Raw genomic sequence first — 17933 nt, forward strand, 5'->3', positions numbered from 1 at the left:
CCACCAGATATCAATATTTGGTTGTGAGTGCTGAGACACACACAGACTCCTTTACTGTGTGAGCGGCTGAAATGAAATCAATCAAATAGACATATCTATGAAGTAAGAATGCTCTTTGATTTAAGATTCAAATCCAATATCTGCTTGACACCAACACTGATACCCAGCAGACTTGTGCATCTGCTGGGATTTTTGAGTTCAAACACAGTCTGCAACAAAAGCCCTGTAGCAAAAAGGTTTCATTTTGACATATATGAGTTAAAATGAAAAGAAGAACTCTGCTCTCAGATACTCTTAAACTGCTCTCTGTCACCAGCCTGTGATGTTCTTTTTTTAGGAACACTTATCATATTCACTTTTTAGCTGGAATGATTTCACCTCGCTGTGCTTTTCTGCTGAGAAAATGCGACAATAGTGACATTAGGAGTTTAGATTCAAATTGAGGGGTTGAGAGAAAGAAAAATTAACATAATGGTGAGAACTTTAAGTCAAGAGTATATCTCTTAAGACCATTAAAGGAAACTTGTCTTGTGAAGCCATACTCTTAGAGGGATTAACAATGAAAGTTCAGAGAAAAAGAAAACAACAATGACAACAACAAACTTCACAGCTCTCAGTAAGGTGAGGAATAAACAAGCAGTTTATAATCATATGATATAATACACAGCTCTACAAGTGCTACTATTGTTTATTCAGTAATGTTCTATTAAAATCCTCTGAACTTAAATAACTAAAGCCTTTATGTCAGGGGTGTCAAACTCAAATACACATTGGGCCAAAATTCAAAACTGGAACAAAGTTGCGGGCTAACGTTAATATTTATTGAAATATATTTATTCCTCCGGATATAAGAATGAATCTTTTCTTATGGACTCAAACACGTTTTGCTGAAAAACTGAATATGGAACAAGCAAAGCTTAATACTAAACAATATATATTAGCTGTATAATACCAGTAGCTGTATAATACCATACCAGTAGCTGTATAATACCATACCAGTAGCTGTATAATACCATTTGGCCTGCGGGCCAAATTTGGCACCTATGCTTTATGTTATCACTAAAAATATAAATGATGCAAATCTGATCTGCATTTAGATGATTGCATAATTCAGCAATGAAAGAGTTGCACTACTAAAAATTTGCTTTTTAAGTTGTTTACGGTATAAACAGATTGGTTTTTTTAGACTTCATTAATATGAACTGTTTTCCTCATTCATAATTCTCCATTTAGTTGTTTTTCTGTTATCTGTGGGAAAAAAAATTGAATTCAAGCAAAGTTCTTGTGTAATTATGCCCGATTACAAAACTACAACACCAGTGGAAAATTATATCTGCTGTCAGAATCACAAAGCTTTCATTCATTGTCATTTACTTGAATGTTTGGTGACTGCATGAAGCTTCTTCTTAGGAGTTTTGTTCAGCCTTCTCGTAAAATCAAAAAAGCCGATAAGCGGCATAAAAAGCAAGCGATTTGGCCTTTGTTCTGCTGTGGCTTCATCATAACGTGAGCATCATTCTAGAGTGCAGCTCATCCTGTCAGGATCATTTGTGTCCTCAGCTCTACACGTTGGTACTTATGAGGTAAGAGCAAGATGAGATATTTCCTCAGTAGGTGTCTGTCATGGGTAGCAGTAATTACATATTCGCTTGTGCACTTTGGGACCCGTCAAGGTGAGGTAATGCAATCGTAAAAAGGAAGTCACAAAGAGCTATGGCCAGGCTTACCCACTACACCAAAAGGGTATTGGCCATTAAAATATAACGTTAAAATATAATAGTGTCCCTGTTTCTTGTTGTACTGTAACACCGAAAAGCTTAATATGAAATACTGGCCACATGTTTTTGAGACTGTTAATCTCAGACAAACAATTAGTGCAAACAATTAGTTAATGGTTTGGAAACAAGCAGCTAAATCATGAGCCACTGATGTAGAAAAAAAGAAGTCTTGATGTACAAAACATGTAATATTAAATATCCTTTATAAATAAAGAACCTATTCATGCCTTTTCCTTATGCAAATGAACAGATCCAATCAGACCTAATAAAAAAATGAGGTACTATGAGATATAACTAAAAGCACTGGAATAGATTCAATCAGTGGATCTTGACTGACTGATTTCCAGTCAAACTTTGATGTCCGTTGTACATATTTCCATTTATAAATGTACATAACGACTTAGCTTACATTTAATTTTATTTTGACAGTAAAATAAACTGGCATATGAAAACAGTAATGAGATGGATTGTCTTAAACATTTTCCCTGGTTTAGTAATGATGGTAGAATTTTCCTATATATATCAAATAGCTTAAAAACCAGTGTTATTCCCATCGATCCCAGGACTAACTACCAAATGAAGTCATGCCAAACTTAAATCCTGAAGTTAATCAGACAACAGATGACAGAGGAAGTCAGATATTCTCAAAGCTTTCATGAATGAGTGTCAATTTAGGGAACCAGGCCTGCAGAGGAATAGTGCACACATCAAAAAATACAAAAAATACAAAATCTGGAAACCAATAATTTATTTATTAACCATTAAGCTGCCAGAAAAATTCCCTGACAGTGTGTGAATGGGGTGCAGTTTGTCACAGTAGCCCAGCAAAGTAGTAAACGTAGACATTGGCAACTGCCCTAATTTCATATCAGGCCTGTGATGGACTAAATAGGCAGTTACTGTCAGTCTGTAATGTGTTAAGTTTGCTTTTTTTTTACGCTTCAAAATCTAAGTTGTACTTTTGGTTTATGCTTTTATGTTTCAGTTCATAGGATGGTTTAGTCTTTTGGCCTTTTTCAGTTGATTGAACTATTTTCGAGGAACAAGTCAGGCTCCACTTAAAAGTACAAAATGTTTTTTTCTTATCACTGTAAATGCCAGAGAGAGTTTGTCATGGAAATTCCTTTGTTTTTGGTTTTTGTTAAGAATGCAAAGCTGTGACACCATGAGTGTAGTGGGTTGCTGGGTTGAGCTTCATGTTAGCACAGATACAGATACAGTCGCAATGCCATGTTATTCATACATATCCAAAGCAAAGGAATTATAATGCTACCCAGTCCTACCTTTCTCTTATTAAAAAATAAAGAGGGGGTGTTTTTGTGCTTACTGAAGTTAATCGAATGTTATTGGAGAGGTTTATAACAACTCAGATAAAATATGCGACTTAAAAAATACTTCTTTTAATGAATGAATGCATAGGTGAACAAATCAGCATCACAATGTGTCATTAAGAGGGAGGCCTACGGTTAAGGGTTGTTTTACAAGCCTCTAAAGACTACAGAGAACAGATGGTCCATACAAATTTGCTGAACACATTTCCTATGTACGCATAGCTGCAATATATTGTGTTGTAAATCATTCATGTGCTAAATAGATGGGTTAAAGCAAAGCATTATTAAATAATCCTAAGTGAACTTTCATGCCTCTGTGAACAATGAAGTGAAAAACCTTTCATCTTGTTGGTTCGGTTTGAAATTAATATCTAGTTTTTCCAGCGAGAGAACGGATCGTGGTAAATTCTGCTGACACGCATCATTTCTCATGAGATCCAGCACCTGTTTCTGCTGTCAGGCGCTCTCACATCAGTGTCTCGTCTTCTTGGCCATGTTCCAGTTTTGTTCGCCTTAACGTGAAAAATTGGGAAATAACTTGATACGGGGAGGGAGAGAGAAAATGTATCCGCTTGTAAACAATCTACTTCATATACAGCTAAAGAGCAACCATTCATGCAGTGAAGGAAACTACGGTACATGAAACCCACTGAAACCCTGTTTAAAGTGTGATAGCTCCACTTTTTCCACATCATTACTGTTCTGGCGTCAGCCATCAAAACATTTTAGCTTGTCAAGATATCAAAATGCCACACCGCTGTCAGAATACATTTCAAGCGTGAGAAATTTCCATTTCATGCCGACTGCAGTAATGCAATTAAGTAAACACCCCTGGCTAATCAAGTTACTAAAATACACCCACGTCAGGGCGATGTTTATATGAGAGACAAATTGAGATGATCGGCAAACCGACAAGACATTTGTTTGTGGAGTGCAGGAATAAGTGCAGCGGGGGAATATGCAGTTTGATTACCGCAGATGATGTTGAGGAATCGCAAACATGGTTATTATAGGCAATTTGAATTGCAATCAGGCAAAAGGCAAAAATATACTTAAATCTCATCAACTTGTAATTGAAACCCGATATGATGAAGAATGTTGCATTTATATCACGGTGCTTTATAATTGAGGATTCTAATAAGGACAAAATTAACATAATGAAGAGTTTTATTCCTAAAAACAAGCAAAAAAGATGAAGTGTTTTTTCATTTGTAAATAGGGTCTCCATGTATTACATTCATAAACCACTACCAACATTATCAACATCCACAAGTAAAGTATGGCAGGATGGGGATTTTCACAAAAGGTCTAGGGTTAAGTCTAGGGGCTCTGCACTATAGCAATACCTTTTTTAGAGCGCCTGTCTGTATTGGTGACCTTGAACCCTTTCTCTGGCACCTGCCTAGAGTGTGTTTACTTGTGTTTGGAGGCAGATGAAAGTCAGAAAGCTGAGCCATAGGAAAAAGATTAGGAAGTATCCTATCTGAATGAGAGGATGAACAGAATATTTGTCTGAACTATGTTCAAATGCTCCCAGTGGAAGGATAGTCTCAGAATATGAGATGGAAAAGCGTGTGATTGCCCCAGTTCTGCTTGGTACCGAGTTAACGCAGTAAATTATTCTACAACTTACATCTTAGTCTCCTCAAGAATTCTTTTTACACTGAAGAAACCTGGTTTCATCAGAGTTTACATAACGGGACAGCGTGTTTCTACTCTGAGGTAAAAGACAGGGCAAAAGAATCTGAAAGTCAAGGTGACTGATTGTGTATGAGTTTTTACGTCTTTAAACCTAGTTTTTTTTCTGCTCTATCGGTGCTTCAAGTCATGCCTGCACGTCAGAGGGATTCTAATTTCAGTTTCACCTCTCAGCTGAACTACATTTTTCCTTCCTGTTAATTCAACAAGTTCAAACCTACTTGAAATTGGACTCCTAGGTATCTTTTATTGCCTCAGATTATTTATTTATTTTCTTAAGATGCAGCACAGTAAGAGCTAGCCTAATGTCTTAGGTACATGCAATGCCTACATCATGGTTCTGGTGTTATGGATTGAAAAATAGAAACTAAGTGGGGTTACTTATCTGTAGAGAGTATTTCACCTCGTGTCTGATGAAACAGTGTCAGTTGAGGGGTTTTATCATAACATCCAAAAAGGATTCTTGCAAAGGTTTACAATCCCTCTGAGCACTGTTAGCCTCAGGTGAACATCTGTGATATTACAAAAGGCTTCACTGGCTCTTTAGGACAACATATAGAGCTGGGTGCGCGCTCTGATAGTGTGAGAGTTTCTTTTGTTGGAAAAATCACAGTGGCACAAAGTGTGACATTACTAGGCTTGTTTAGAAAAACTCATTTGGGCTGTGCTGAAAAAACATGAAAATTGCCCAATCTGGCTGGTTGTCAGATTAAAAATATTTTTAAGATGCAAATTAGTTTGGGCAAATTTGTGCTGCTTACCTCCCCCAATCAATTCCAAAAGTCACACTAAACAACTCTTTTTCAAGACATGATTATAATGGTAATGGAAATCCATCAGTAGGAATAAAAAGCACACGATTTAAAGGAGTTTTGTTCCGAAGACTCACAGTTTAGAGTCCATACTCAGTTTTATCCACTGTTGTATTCAATGACCCAATGAAATTAAAAAATGTATCATTTAAAATACCTTTCAACCCCAGGTAGGCCAAGTATGGAGAAAAGTAAGATAACATACATATATGTACAGTGTTATCTTCATTTTACATGGAAAAAAAGTATGTGTGGCTCCCAGTGTTTTCTTTTCCATGGAAACTGGGTCCAAATGGCTTTTTGGGTGTTAAAGGTTGCCAGCCCTTGCCCTAGAGTATGGAGGAATCTGTCCCTAAAAGATGTCACCTTTTTTAATGAATAAAGATTGTTAATGTCAATATCTATTCAGCCAATCACATGACAGCAGCAATGTTTATTTGGGTAATCATGTCGACATGATGAAGACAGCCTGCTGGATTTCAACATGAGCATCAGAATGAGGTATAATGTGATTAAAGTGACTTTGGATGCGGCATGGTTGTTGGTGCTAGAAAGACTGGTGTGAATATGTCACAAATTGCTGATTTACTGCTGATCCGCTGGGCCGCAGCACCCACCCGGTCACTCCTGTCAGATCAGAACAGGAAACTGAGGCCACAATTCACACAGGCTCAACAAACCTTGACAACAGAAGATTAGAAAAACATTCGGCAATTGGATGAGTCTCGATTTCTGCTGTAACTTTCGAATGGTAAGGTCAGAAATTGTTGTAAACAACATGAAATCATAAAATTCAACCTGCCTGTATTAACGGATTAGGTTTGTGATGGTGATATTTTCTTTAGCACTTTAGTACCAACTGAGCATCGTTTAAATGCCACAGCCTACCTGAGTACCATGTCCTTACTGACCACAGGGTACCCATTTTCTGATGGCTGCTTCCAGCACAATAACACAGCACGTCACAAAGCTCAAATCATCTCAAACTGGTTTCTTGAACATCACAATGAGTTCACTGTACTCGGATGGCCTCCACTGTCACCAGTTCTCAATGGGATGAATTCAAGTCGCATCAGGTTGGTATCATGGAGGTGAAGCCAGCAAATCTGCAGCAGCTCTGTGATGCGTTTCCAGCACCTTTTTAAATTAGTGTGATCACAGATATCAGGCAGTTTGAAGCAAAAAGTATTGGATGGATGGATGGTGTGTTCAGATTTTAAAATTCTCAGCACAATTTCTACCAGGGGTTTATATCAATCATTGCCTCAGCATTTCTTTTTGAAATTTGAAATTCTTGCTGCAGTCTGTCACTGGCTGTTTCTGTCTGGAACACGCATAAAATGAGCTATCCTACGGCTGAATCTTAGAATAAACAATCCAACGTACCAGAGTAACTGGGATGCCAAAGATTAGTATTATACAGACGTGGCTAAATTAGCTGTGTTTTTTGCAACTTTTCTCATTTAAATAATTAATGACTTTTTTAAATAAACAAAAGAGTCAAAGCCTCAGCAAACAAGACCAACTTATATTAGCCGCAGCAGTCAGCCTGCACATGCCCCTCTCACTGAAGCACATATAAAAGGCATTTTGTGCTGCTCTCTTTTGCTGCCACAATGCTGACCTGAAAGCTTTTCCTTGTTGATGCTGCTGGTGCTGTGCATGCAGCATTTCAATAACCCAGCCTCGACTCCAGTATCCACCCGTGAGGCTCAGAGTCAGTGCTCCTGAGAAGTTATTATTTTTTCATCATTATCTGTTTGATTGTGACGAGTCACAGTGGCAAAGGCGTGACGTCAGTGCGAACACTGTGTGCACTCTCTGTTTAGACACAGGAGGCTTTCTGAACTATAGTGAAGGAAATGCAGCAGCTAAAAGGTGATAAGACCTCAGGAAAAAGGATCAGAATAGATCTGTGATGTAAAACTGTTAAGGACAGATTGAAGGCACTGGATGACAGCTTCAGAAAAATGCTTCTGTTTGCTGTCAATAGCTGCAGGCAAAAGGCTTTAAGAGATATTCAGCTGCACATCAGAATAGTTTCACATGGTTTTTTAGAACATCAACACTGAAACCAGGCAACACAGGAATGGCTATATATCAGTTGAATTTCATTGTGCAGCATCTTGTATTAACTCCTAATGCCATGATTGAAGCTGTTAAAGTATCATCCTTCAAAGCCTAGATTGCACTGCTTCGCTGCTTTCTGAGAGTGGCATTGATTGTCTACTCATTTGCCAAGTTTGCCAAGTGTTAATCAGGAACTGATTAGAAGCAGTGGATGGAAAAGAGCTGGGGCTGTATTTGATTTGCCTCAGCTAAGGACAGAGATTAGTCACTTAAAGGGGCTTGCCACTCGCTTTAATAATTAACATATGTCATCGCTGCTTCCCTGGACACAAGAAAAACTCCGTCAGCAGCTTTAAATGTGAGACCTGCGTGTCCTGGTTGCTGGCTTTCATGATTGAGAAGAAGGTTGCCTAAAATATTGAGCAATCTGTCCCGAGGCACAGACGAAACGTAAGCCGATTCTTCAGAAGGACAGCATCTCCCTATAAACCTTTTTCGAAATGCAGTGTAACGCTTTGATTTAAGCTCATATTCCAGGGGAAGCAAGTTCTTCTGGAGTCAAAAGAAATGCCCTGGAAAACCTGACTTTGGCTCATTTTTGATGGTTGTCCTGGGAATGTAATTTGGACTCCCTTTTCAGAGGGATAAAATGGAAGTATTTGGAGTAAACAAGCCTTTGCCAGTGGGTTTAGGGGGAGTTGATAGGTGAGGAAGGAAGAAATACTGTGGGACATTTAGGCACATGCCAACAATGCAGAGACCAACAGGTTACTAAATCACACCGATATGAAACAATTGAAACATAACTAATAGCACCTGCATTTGGGATGGTCCTGAGGTATGAAGCTACTAGAGTCACTATGACTTCCAGATTTCAAGTCCACAGCTTATACTTTGATCAGTGAAGCTGAAATTCTTCTTTTTTAGAATAAGTAATGTCATTGTGGAAGATAAAGTAGGGCATTTTTTATGCAGTTTGGCATCTTAGAGTGAAATAACGTGGCCATAGGAAATCCCTGGGGACTTTTATCATTGATCTTTCCTCCTTTTTTATTAGTGCCTTTATCATTTATTTTTTTTGCATTCTGACTCTGTCTTCCCCCTCATGGCACAGGTAATGGATATCCACTGTTTGGAGGGAGCAAGTGAATTGAGGCATTTCTCTTGTCATTATTTCCCCTCCTCTGAAATCCCTGTCTTGTATTTCTTTCTCCTGGGCTGTCACTGATGGAAAGCTTCTTTTCTTTGCTTCCTGTATTGCCTGCCATCCAGAGTCCAGCAGTCATATAACCACTTCATCTTCCCCACAGTATATTTGCGTTGCACACATTCTAACCTGCGCTGTGCCTTTTTGGCTCATTCTCTCTCCCTCTTTTCCCATGTTTACTTTTTTCCTGCACCCACTATCTTGCCTGGCTTCATCTCGCTTCTCTTTTTCAAATCCACATCTTTCTGTCTCATCTTGTGTCTGCTCTCCTCCCAACATACATCTCTTATCTCTCCTTGTATTGCTGCCATATAAATTATTGATGGCCCATCCTTGACTCGACTGGTGTAGTCAAAGGGCGACCCAAGTACCGAGGACAACATCAATACCAAGCTAAAAGTGCAGCTGTGGCTTGTGCACTCTCTGCTTGACTAACTTTAACCAGAGTGCCTCTTTACTAATGACCTACTTAGAATAAAAAAATGCTAATTTGAATAAAAAGTTTTCTCTTTTTCTTTCCCCTCTCTTTTTATTTTAATTTGCAGCTCTTCAGATGACTCACAGCTCACTTCAGTCCACTCAAAGGGGACATAAAGGCCCCGTGCGCTGGATTCTTACATCACTTTAGACATTGCTGTTGTGATGTCATGTTGTAGCTCGTGGCACCAGTTTATTTAGAAATCAGCGCTTCTTTATTGTTGCAAGAAATTACATCTGTTGTCATTTTTCTTTTCATTCAGAATTCTCTTTCATCTTCATATCTTTGAGGCATCCGAATTACGATTTGTTTTTTTTTACATGTTTACGGATCCTAATGCGGCGTCTAATTGTGACTGAGCAATGTCATTTGCAGAGAAGGATGCCACCAATTATTAAGGAAATACCCAAATGAACAATATTAGGAAACTGCCTGTTCAAAAAAAATAAATCAGAAATAAGAGAATCAGTCATTTTAAGTGGCACATCTCACTGAACTCCTTTGTTCACATTCTTAATGTTTTCTTACTTCATCACTTCTGGTTATCAGAGCATTTATTGTCAGCAACTTGGTACAGTTAGAGTTGCTGTTTTGTCATTTTGATGATTTTTTATCTAAAAATGCAGTAACAATACTGTAAGGTGTGTATATACACACAGTATATGTGGCAGGTATTCTCTTAGAGAGTACGCAAAATGAAAAACAGAATAGACAACAATATTGTAAGCTTGTCAGAGGTAGTGCTGTGCTTCTGGTGAATAGGCTTCATATTTTTATTGCTGATCAAACAGAGCGGGTAAGACAGGCCTAGTTGCTGGCAGACCTTTCTCAGATTCAGACTGGGACTTTAAGCGAATCCTGATGTTTTTAGACACAAATTATTTTGTTATCATGATAAATAAATGCTGTCTGTTACAGATTAGCAGGACTGATAACGTTTGCTGCCTAGCTGCATCATACATACCCATAGATGGTATCAAAGGTCGATGTTGCTATCGTGATATCACCCAGTTTTGAAGACATGAGAGGAGCCTACATCAATGGTTTCTACCATGCTTTTTTAAGATAAAATGCAGGTTTAAGATTTTTCTGCAATGGATCCACGTGTTTTTTACTGTCTGCCGTCTGCAGTGGTGCTGTGTAAAGTTGTGCATCAACTGGAGGAGGTGAAGACAACACTGTTGGTACTGATATATGATGTAAATATTATTGCACACCTGTGGTGAGCGAAGCTATAATTGGTTTGTTGGTATATTTGTATCGCTACACCTCGAAGAAGGCGCGACTGATATCCATTGTGTATTTTTATGTCTTTATCCCTGTGAAATATAAGCCTTTTATTCCTTTTTTAAAATAATGTTATTTTATGTCTTTTTCTTTTGCTTATAACTGTTCCCACTTTTCTCTTTTTGTTGCTGTGTGAATCATTCTGTTATTTTCTTATCATCAACTGAAAGCTGTGGTCTTCAAGAAATGCTGCAAAAATCCAAAAGAACAGTGTGGTATCTGCTACCAGGAAGTCAAGCATACAAACAAAACGCTCATGTTACATAGAGGTTTGGAGGAAACCAAAGCAGGGCAAAAAATAAAGGGAAAAATCTGATTCATTTGAACTACGTGAAACAGGCGTTTCTCTGTCCTCTCCAAATAAATGATAAAGTAGAATAAATCAGGAGGCCTAGAAACAGAATTATTAATTATAGGCAACAATAATTCAGGGCTTTAGGTTTGTCAGATTGCTGTCAGATTTTCTCCTTCTTAGTGTCCCTGTTTCGCTTTTAATACTTTTGTACTTTCAGAGCAATTCTTAGCTTATTGAGTTAGAAGGAGCAGTTCCTTTCTGGTAGTGTCTTTTTGAGGTCTTCTGTTACTACTTCTCAGAACTAGGGCATCCTGTGTGTGAGCATTGTGCTCTGCAGGGGTAAAATGTTAAATGTAAAGGTTTACTGTTTTTCTCTGTTGGTTTGCTGTTCTCTTTTTCTGGGATTTCCACTTGTATGAGAGGTCAGCAGTAAAGTTCACTTGTCTGATGAGGACACATCGAATGCTGGCTGAAGGAGAGAGGCCAGATGGAAAACGCATGTTGTGAAACCAAACGTTTCCAGTTAAGTTCTGCCACACAACATAATGCAGACTCCAAAAAACAAAAAAAGATGCAGTTTACTGCATGACAGGAGCACTAAGCATGGGCTGCTTTCCCCATTTAATTTGTGAAGATGCCACAAAAATGCACTTCACTTCTGTGATTGTCATTGTTGTCCCCATGGTAACAGATAATGGTTATGTGTTAAGGGGTCCAAAAGATCATACCAAGAAACAGCTGGGACTATTTGTGAGTGCAGCGCTCACTTGAAAATAATATTAAAAAATAAATTAATTTTTTAAAAAAAAGAAAGTAATTATTTTTGGTAAAGTATCTTGTTGGCACTCGGGGATTTGGTATATACTCACCACCCCCACACAAAGCTGTGTGTGACAGATTTACTGAGCAAAATTTCTCTGTGAATATATTAAGCTGTCAGCATTAACCGTGTTTTACTGTTTATGCACAGTGTCCTTTCACTTTGAGCTGATTTATTTATTTTTTGGCTACAACATTAGCCTCTTTGTGTTTTACTACATTTTGAAAATAGCATCTGTGTCGATGTTAGGCGTGACTGTAAACGACAATGACGAGATTATAAGCAAAACACATGGTTCATTGCTCCGGAGGTAGTGGCACATTTTCCCCCCCACAGCCACTAGTCTGATAAAACAGCTTCACACAGTCATCAGCCAAGGAGGCATTAATGACCTTTAATGACTCCTTGAATATAGGATCTGCATTTGATTATGATGACATTCAGCTTTATTAGATTAGTTTCAGACAGTATTTAAGGAGAAAAACAGCCACTAAATGCAGCTGTATGAAGGCACGGCGTTAACAGACTGACGTATGGCCCTTATCTATTTTGCCATCAATTTAAAATAACTTTCTTCTCGTGGAAATGTCAAACTGGAGAGAGCAAAATATTCTCATATTTGATATAATAACACGCAGAAAGCCAGAAGAGCTATGGAGCAAAGCACATTGAGCATTTAAATGTCGTTTGGTCAAATGAAGGCTGTGTTCACTGAGTATCTGAGTGCTTTAAGTCAGGCTTGATGTAAGGGTTATGTGTCTGGAGCGAAGCAGATGCTAAAAGGCTACTGTGTAGGAAAGCGCGAGGTCAGAGGAGATCAATGTGATTGATGTTTGATGGGGTCCACCATCTAAATGTGTAAATAAGGTTGAGCGACTTTGAAGTTTTTGTTTGCCCGTTGTGTGTATAGCACACATGCTCTCTTTCTTTCTTTAGATTTTATGAACTTCAAAGGCTTGAGGGTATTTAATCATGTTTACCTCTGTGACTGTGTTCACGCCCCCAGTTTGTTTTCTCTTGATTCAAAGCTCACTGCAAAAGCTGATTTTGTTCAGGGTTTTTATCTTGTTTGTTTAGGTTCACTCTGCTAAGCCAGACCTTCTAAACGCATGGAGCCTGTTTACCGAACATCGGCTCTGTGGTCTGCCGTCCAAATCCAATCTAGTCCGCTCACTGCTGACCACAGTTTATCACTTTTAATATCATGTGAAAAGACTTGTAGTGTGGAATATAGCCTGAGAGTGAGGATCTGACTGCAGCAGCTCAGTGCTCAAAGTTCATGTATCCAAACGATGTTTAGTGGTGATATTCCTTCAAAGCATGCAACTACCAACTTCCATAAACTATAATTTCCTATCATGTTTTTCCTTTAACCATGCAGCAGTTTAACCACTTTAACCAGTCCAATCAATATAGTGAACAAACAAGACTAGAAAACAAGTGGGATCATTCCAGCGGTCTCAGAAACTACAGCCACTACAGCCACTGGTGTCTCAGAGATGTGCACCAGCTGTCCTCTCATATCAAAAATAATGAAGGTACAGCATTAGTTTGGCGGTTCTTACTTGCAGTAGCATGCCAATGTTTTCTCTGCTGCAAAACAGTGGAGTTCTCCATCTGGGTTGGGACAGAGAGACTGATGCAGACTAAAAATGGAGCTAAGCTAAGAGACAAAGTTCTTGATTTATCAGTCATCAACGGTCTGATGCTCACCAAAAAAAAAAATCTTGAGCAAATTATTCTCTAGTGTGACTCGGCTTAGCCTTAGAGATAGGCTGATAAGCACATTTTCCAGAGAGACCTCAGAGTCGAGGTGCTGCTCATCCATGTCGAAAGGAGCCAGTTCAGGTGAAGTGCTAGAGTCTCCCTTTGGATGTGCCTCCCTCCAGGCCTGATGATTATATGCCTCATCTGGGAATGCCTCAGAAAGTATTGCTGTGGAGGACGACTTCTGGAATACCCTGCTTGGCCTGCTGGCACCATCGTTTAAGATGATGGATGGATGGTTGTCGTGACAATTTTTTTCACGAATAGTTAATGTTGTGACAAATTTGAAGCTAAATCACAATGATTTCTTAAAATTAAACAAGTACTTTTTAGTGCCTAAATCTAATTTTTTTGCCAGTCTAGGGGCTCATGAAAAAACAAAGAAACAAAGCAAGCATACCAAAATACAACAGGGGTGATCCATGTAGAAAATTAACCAAATTAACCTCCTACTTTCTACTTCAAACTGTCATACAGAAAAAGGCACGAGTTACGCAGGTGTGGCAGGTTGGGACGAGGAAAATAAGACTGAATCCTTCGCAGATGGTAGCCATCTTGGCTCATAACGTAACCTGTGGTCATCAGTGAAGAGTCAGTCATTCATAAGCTGCGGCGTACTGTTGACCACTTTTGTAGGCTACGTCGTAGGCAGATGTTTAAGTTGAACTTGTGAGCACAGCACTCTTTTTGCCTTCAAATGAAACTCTTTAAAACAGTACAGCTTTTTCTTGACATTCAGTAACCCCCCAGTCAGTACCAGTCAGTAGTTTTAGACAATGTGTTTTCATCCTATTAAATATTAACTTTTTTTTTCTCACTCCAAGGTGTTTGTTGGCACTGATGCCAGAAGGTACAACCATGGAAATATTGGTTGATAAGATAATAACCCCATTTTGTAGACCTTTTTAAGTCCACATTAGGTTGTAGGAGTGATAGGCGTTGCAGGTTTATCACCTCGAAAACAATGATTCTTATCTTGTTTGAGAATCTAAAGCCAAATCTAAGTAGCTTTAATCAGCTGATTAAGTTTAGGTCTGGTGTTTGGTTTGGAAAAACATTGCGGTTTAGGTTAAAATGCATCACTTCACACCAGTAATCCCATTTATTAAGGGTTTTACTTTACAATACCAAAGGACGCCTTATGTGTAATTTGACCACACCACTCACATACGCAGTAGCTGAGAATTCACTGAGTATTTCCGTGCTGTAAGCTTTCAGTATGTATGTATGTAGGTGGACTGCTAATTATAGCTGTGTTATTTTACCATACTTGTTGCCTTTATAAGTGGGACAAAGACACATTTGTGCATTGATGAAAGAACGGAGCTTCTCTTCTCTATTTTAAGTATGTTTAATTATAGAAAACCTGCGATAAACAATAGAACAATATATATTCATAAAAAAAACTTTCAGTACTGTCTTTCGTCAAGTCAAAATCAAAATATATGGTATCAAAAACACTCTGTTCTGGTTCGCTCCTGACAGATTGTGCTTTTCCCAAATGAGAACTGAGAGTCTGTGGTTATTTGTTGCCACTTGAGTTTAAATCACATTTGTCCTCCGCTGATGAAAATGGAAACGAGCTGCTCTGAAATGTATAGAGAAGATGTCCTTTATAACATCTCACCCACACAGTAGCAAAAAGTAGTTTTGTTAAAGTAAATTGTCCTATTGTCCTGCCTTAAATAACCGCGTTTCCTGTCCTGTGTTCTCAGATTGACCACTACGCCCAAAGAGATCTGAAGAAGGGCCTGCAGCTCTTTGGCACAGAGGGCAACGTGGGTTTGACCAACGCTTGGATGATAGTACAAACTGATGTAAGTTGTGAGATCACCGGAGGGAGTAGGCGATGCTTTGGGATGCATCTATTTCAGATTTAACTGCTTTAAAAGAAATAATATAACTGTGCCGATAATAGTAAATACAACAACACAAGCTTGAATCTGTGACATTTTGACTGCATTATTCATTGTTATAGTACTTATCTTTGCTGTTGGAAGAGTTTCACTGTTTCTTTTTCTTGATTTGTTTTGGGGGGTTTTGTGTCACTGTGATCATATAAATTATAAGTTAATAGTGAAATGCGGAAACACCATTTCATTTTACATTTCCCGTTTCAGGGTAATATACGAATAAAATACTGCAATCCTTTTAGCCGTTAATAGGATCTGGACATTTATAAGTCGGCTAATAAAAGAAACACCACCAATCTGAGAAATGGCACCAGAAGACGTGTCTTGAAATGACTCTACTGACAGTAATAAACACTTAAAGCGTTCCTGGTTTAAATGCTCTGGTAAAATGTTTTCAGAGAGATTAATGCAAACATCATAGACTCTCGGAGCTCTCACTTTGATGTGCATTTTCTTGTTGCAATATTTATATATATATATATGTTTTTTTCCCTCTATATTTCTCTGCAAAGAAAACACAATGTGAAAAACACAGATTTGGAATTAAGGATTGCAGAGGATGGATGTTGCTGTTGGAAAATGCGTTTGGGAGACTTCAAATGATAGATCGCAGACTTCGAGGCTCTTTGGACCTTCTTTTTTTAACATCACAGATCCTGTGTTATGGCTTGCAGTTTTGTTCCATTAGTAAATGTGCGGTGCATGCTGGTTGTTTGGCTCTGCTCTGTGTTGGTGTGTATACGTGTGTCTGGTGCGTGTTTACCTGTGTATGTGCGTGTGTATGGTGACTGATAAGACATAAACGATGACAAAGAAATCTATTGCTATGCAAATACTGTATGCAAATCCAGGTGTGTTTATACGTGTAGGTGTAAATGCGCACATTTGATCTTCTTCCTGCACGCTGGATCATGCCATAAGAAGAATCTGCCTGAATGAACCGCTGCCTGAAAACGCTAGAGCACGAGCGTGAACGTGCATTTCCCCCCACACACACACCTTTGTCAGATCAGCGCCGCTGTGTGTATGTATGGGTCTCCACAGAGTCTGGCTGAGATGAAGATCATTATACGGCAGCTCTCATTCTGTCACTCCCTCCCAAGCCTCTTACATATATGCTGACTCACTGAATGGATAATGCAGCAGATGTCCCTGGAGCAAAGTTCACCCTGAATATTATTAATGGCCACCTATGGAGCTATGTATGCACGCATGTAGACGCAGATCTACCTTAGACGGAGCAGAAAAGAGCTCCAAAAGGCACTAAATGAATCCTCGGTATAATAAATCTGTACTGGCTGCGCACATTTGGTCGTTAACTTTCCAAGGTGATAACATCTGAATATTCTGACTGTGTGTTCTGACCCAAGTTTACATCTTTATTTCCCAGCTCTCTCTGGTGATTTGAATTCTGTCTCATGTTAGTGCTTCCATTGTTTAAGGAAGTGAGTAAGTTTTAAATTAACACAAAATCCCCAACTGTGCCCACGCAGACAGCATTATTCCCCTGTGGAATTTAAGTCCACCAGATGAAAAAAAATATCTCTTTCAGAGGCATTTAATCTTTTCAACTACACTAATGAAATGAATTGTGGTGAAAGCCACGATGCCTTATATAAAAAAAATCTATACCAATCTCAAAGCGGGGAAATATTTATTTAAAAGAAAAGCGGGGCGAGTTAGAAAGTTATTTTAAGGCTTTGAGACGGCCGCAGCTCAATATCAGGAGGATGAGGTGTTTTATATGCTCAGCACATATCAGTTATTTAACCCAAGGAATCTTAATTCGTGCGAGGTAAACAGCTTTCGTGCCCATCACTGGAGGATGTATATTTCTTTTGCCGTGAATTAGGATTTCAGTGTGATGATAACAAAAGCTCAGACTCTGAAGGCTCATTGTTTTTCTCCCGGCGCAGTTTCGTTGCTGTGGAGTGACCAACCACACAGACTGGTTTGAGGTTTACAATGCCAGCCGCGTGCCAGACTCCTGCTGCCTGGAGTACAGCGACAACTGTGGCCTGGACAACCCGGGAACATGGTGGACAGCGGTGAGTTCAGACATATAAACCCAAGTATACAACAACTTCAAACTGTGCTACTGATATTCCTTCTTTTGTGGTGTTTTTTTCCACAATTTTACTTTTGCAGAGGATATATTTAGTTTGCTAAACCCATCCTCAAACATATTTGGTGTGTAAAGAGTCAGCGCAGCCACGTATCATTTTAATCACCTGCAAAATCCTAAATACAACTGCACGTGAGAAAAACTTTAAAAATTTAAGACGAATTAAATGTAGTGTTGTAAACTTGAAAATTGGAAAACATGAGAGCGTTGCAGCCTGCTGTTAGATAATGATGGAGATGGTATTAATGATAGAGGTTTTGCTTAACTCAGGGGAGCAATTACGTGTCACAGTTCTCTGATTCAGGTAAATATCTAGTCAATATCCTACTTTGGTAATAGTCTTAACATCAAA

At 38.8% G+C, this 17933-nt stretch overlaps 1 protein-coding gene across 4 annotated transcripts in view; it reads left to right on the forward strand.

The window, feature by feature from the left end:
• Window positions 1-17933, forward strand: part of tspan4a (tetraspanin 4a) — a 157035-nt gene that overhangs the window by 119860 nt on the left and 19242 nt on the right. For all 4 annotated transcript variants that reach the window (XM_006793822.2, XM_006793823.3, XM_006793820.3 and 1 more), the window contains 2 exons: window positions 15259-15360; window positions 17373-17504. In XM_006793822.2, coding sequence (XP_006793885.1) covers window positions 15259-15360; window positions 17373-17504 — 234 coding nt within the window. The remainder of the gene's footprint in view (window positions 1-15258; window positions 15361-17372; window positions 17505-17933) is intronic.

Source organism: Neolamprologus brichardi, chromosome 1, assembly GCF_056152115.1.
Source record: "Neolamprologus brichardi isolate AB-2024 chromosome 1, ASM5615211v1, whole genome shotgun sequence".
NCBI lineage: Eukaryota > Metazoa > Chordata > Actinopteri > Cichliformes > Cichlidae > Neolamprologus > Neolamprologus brichardi.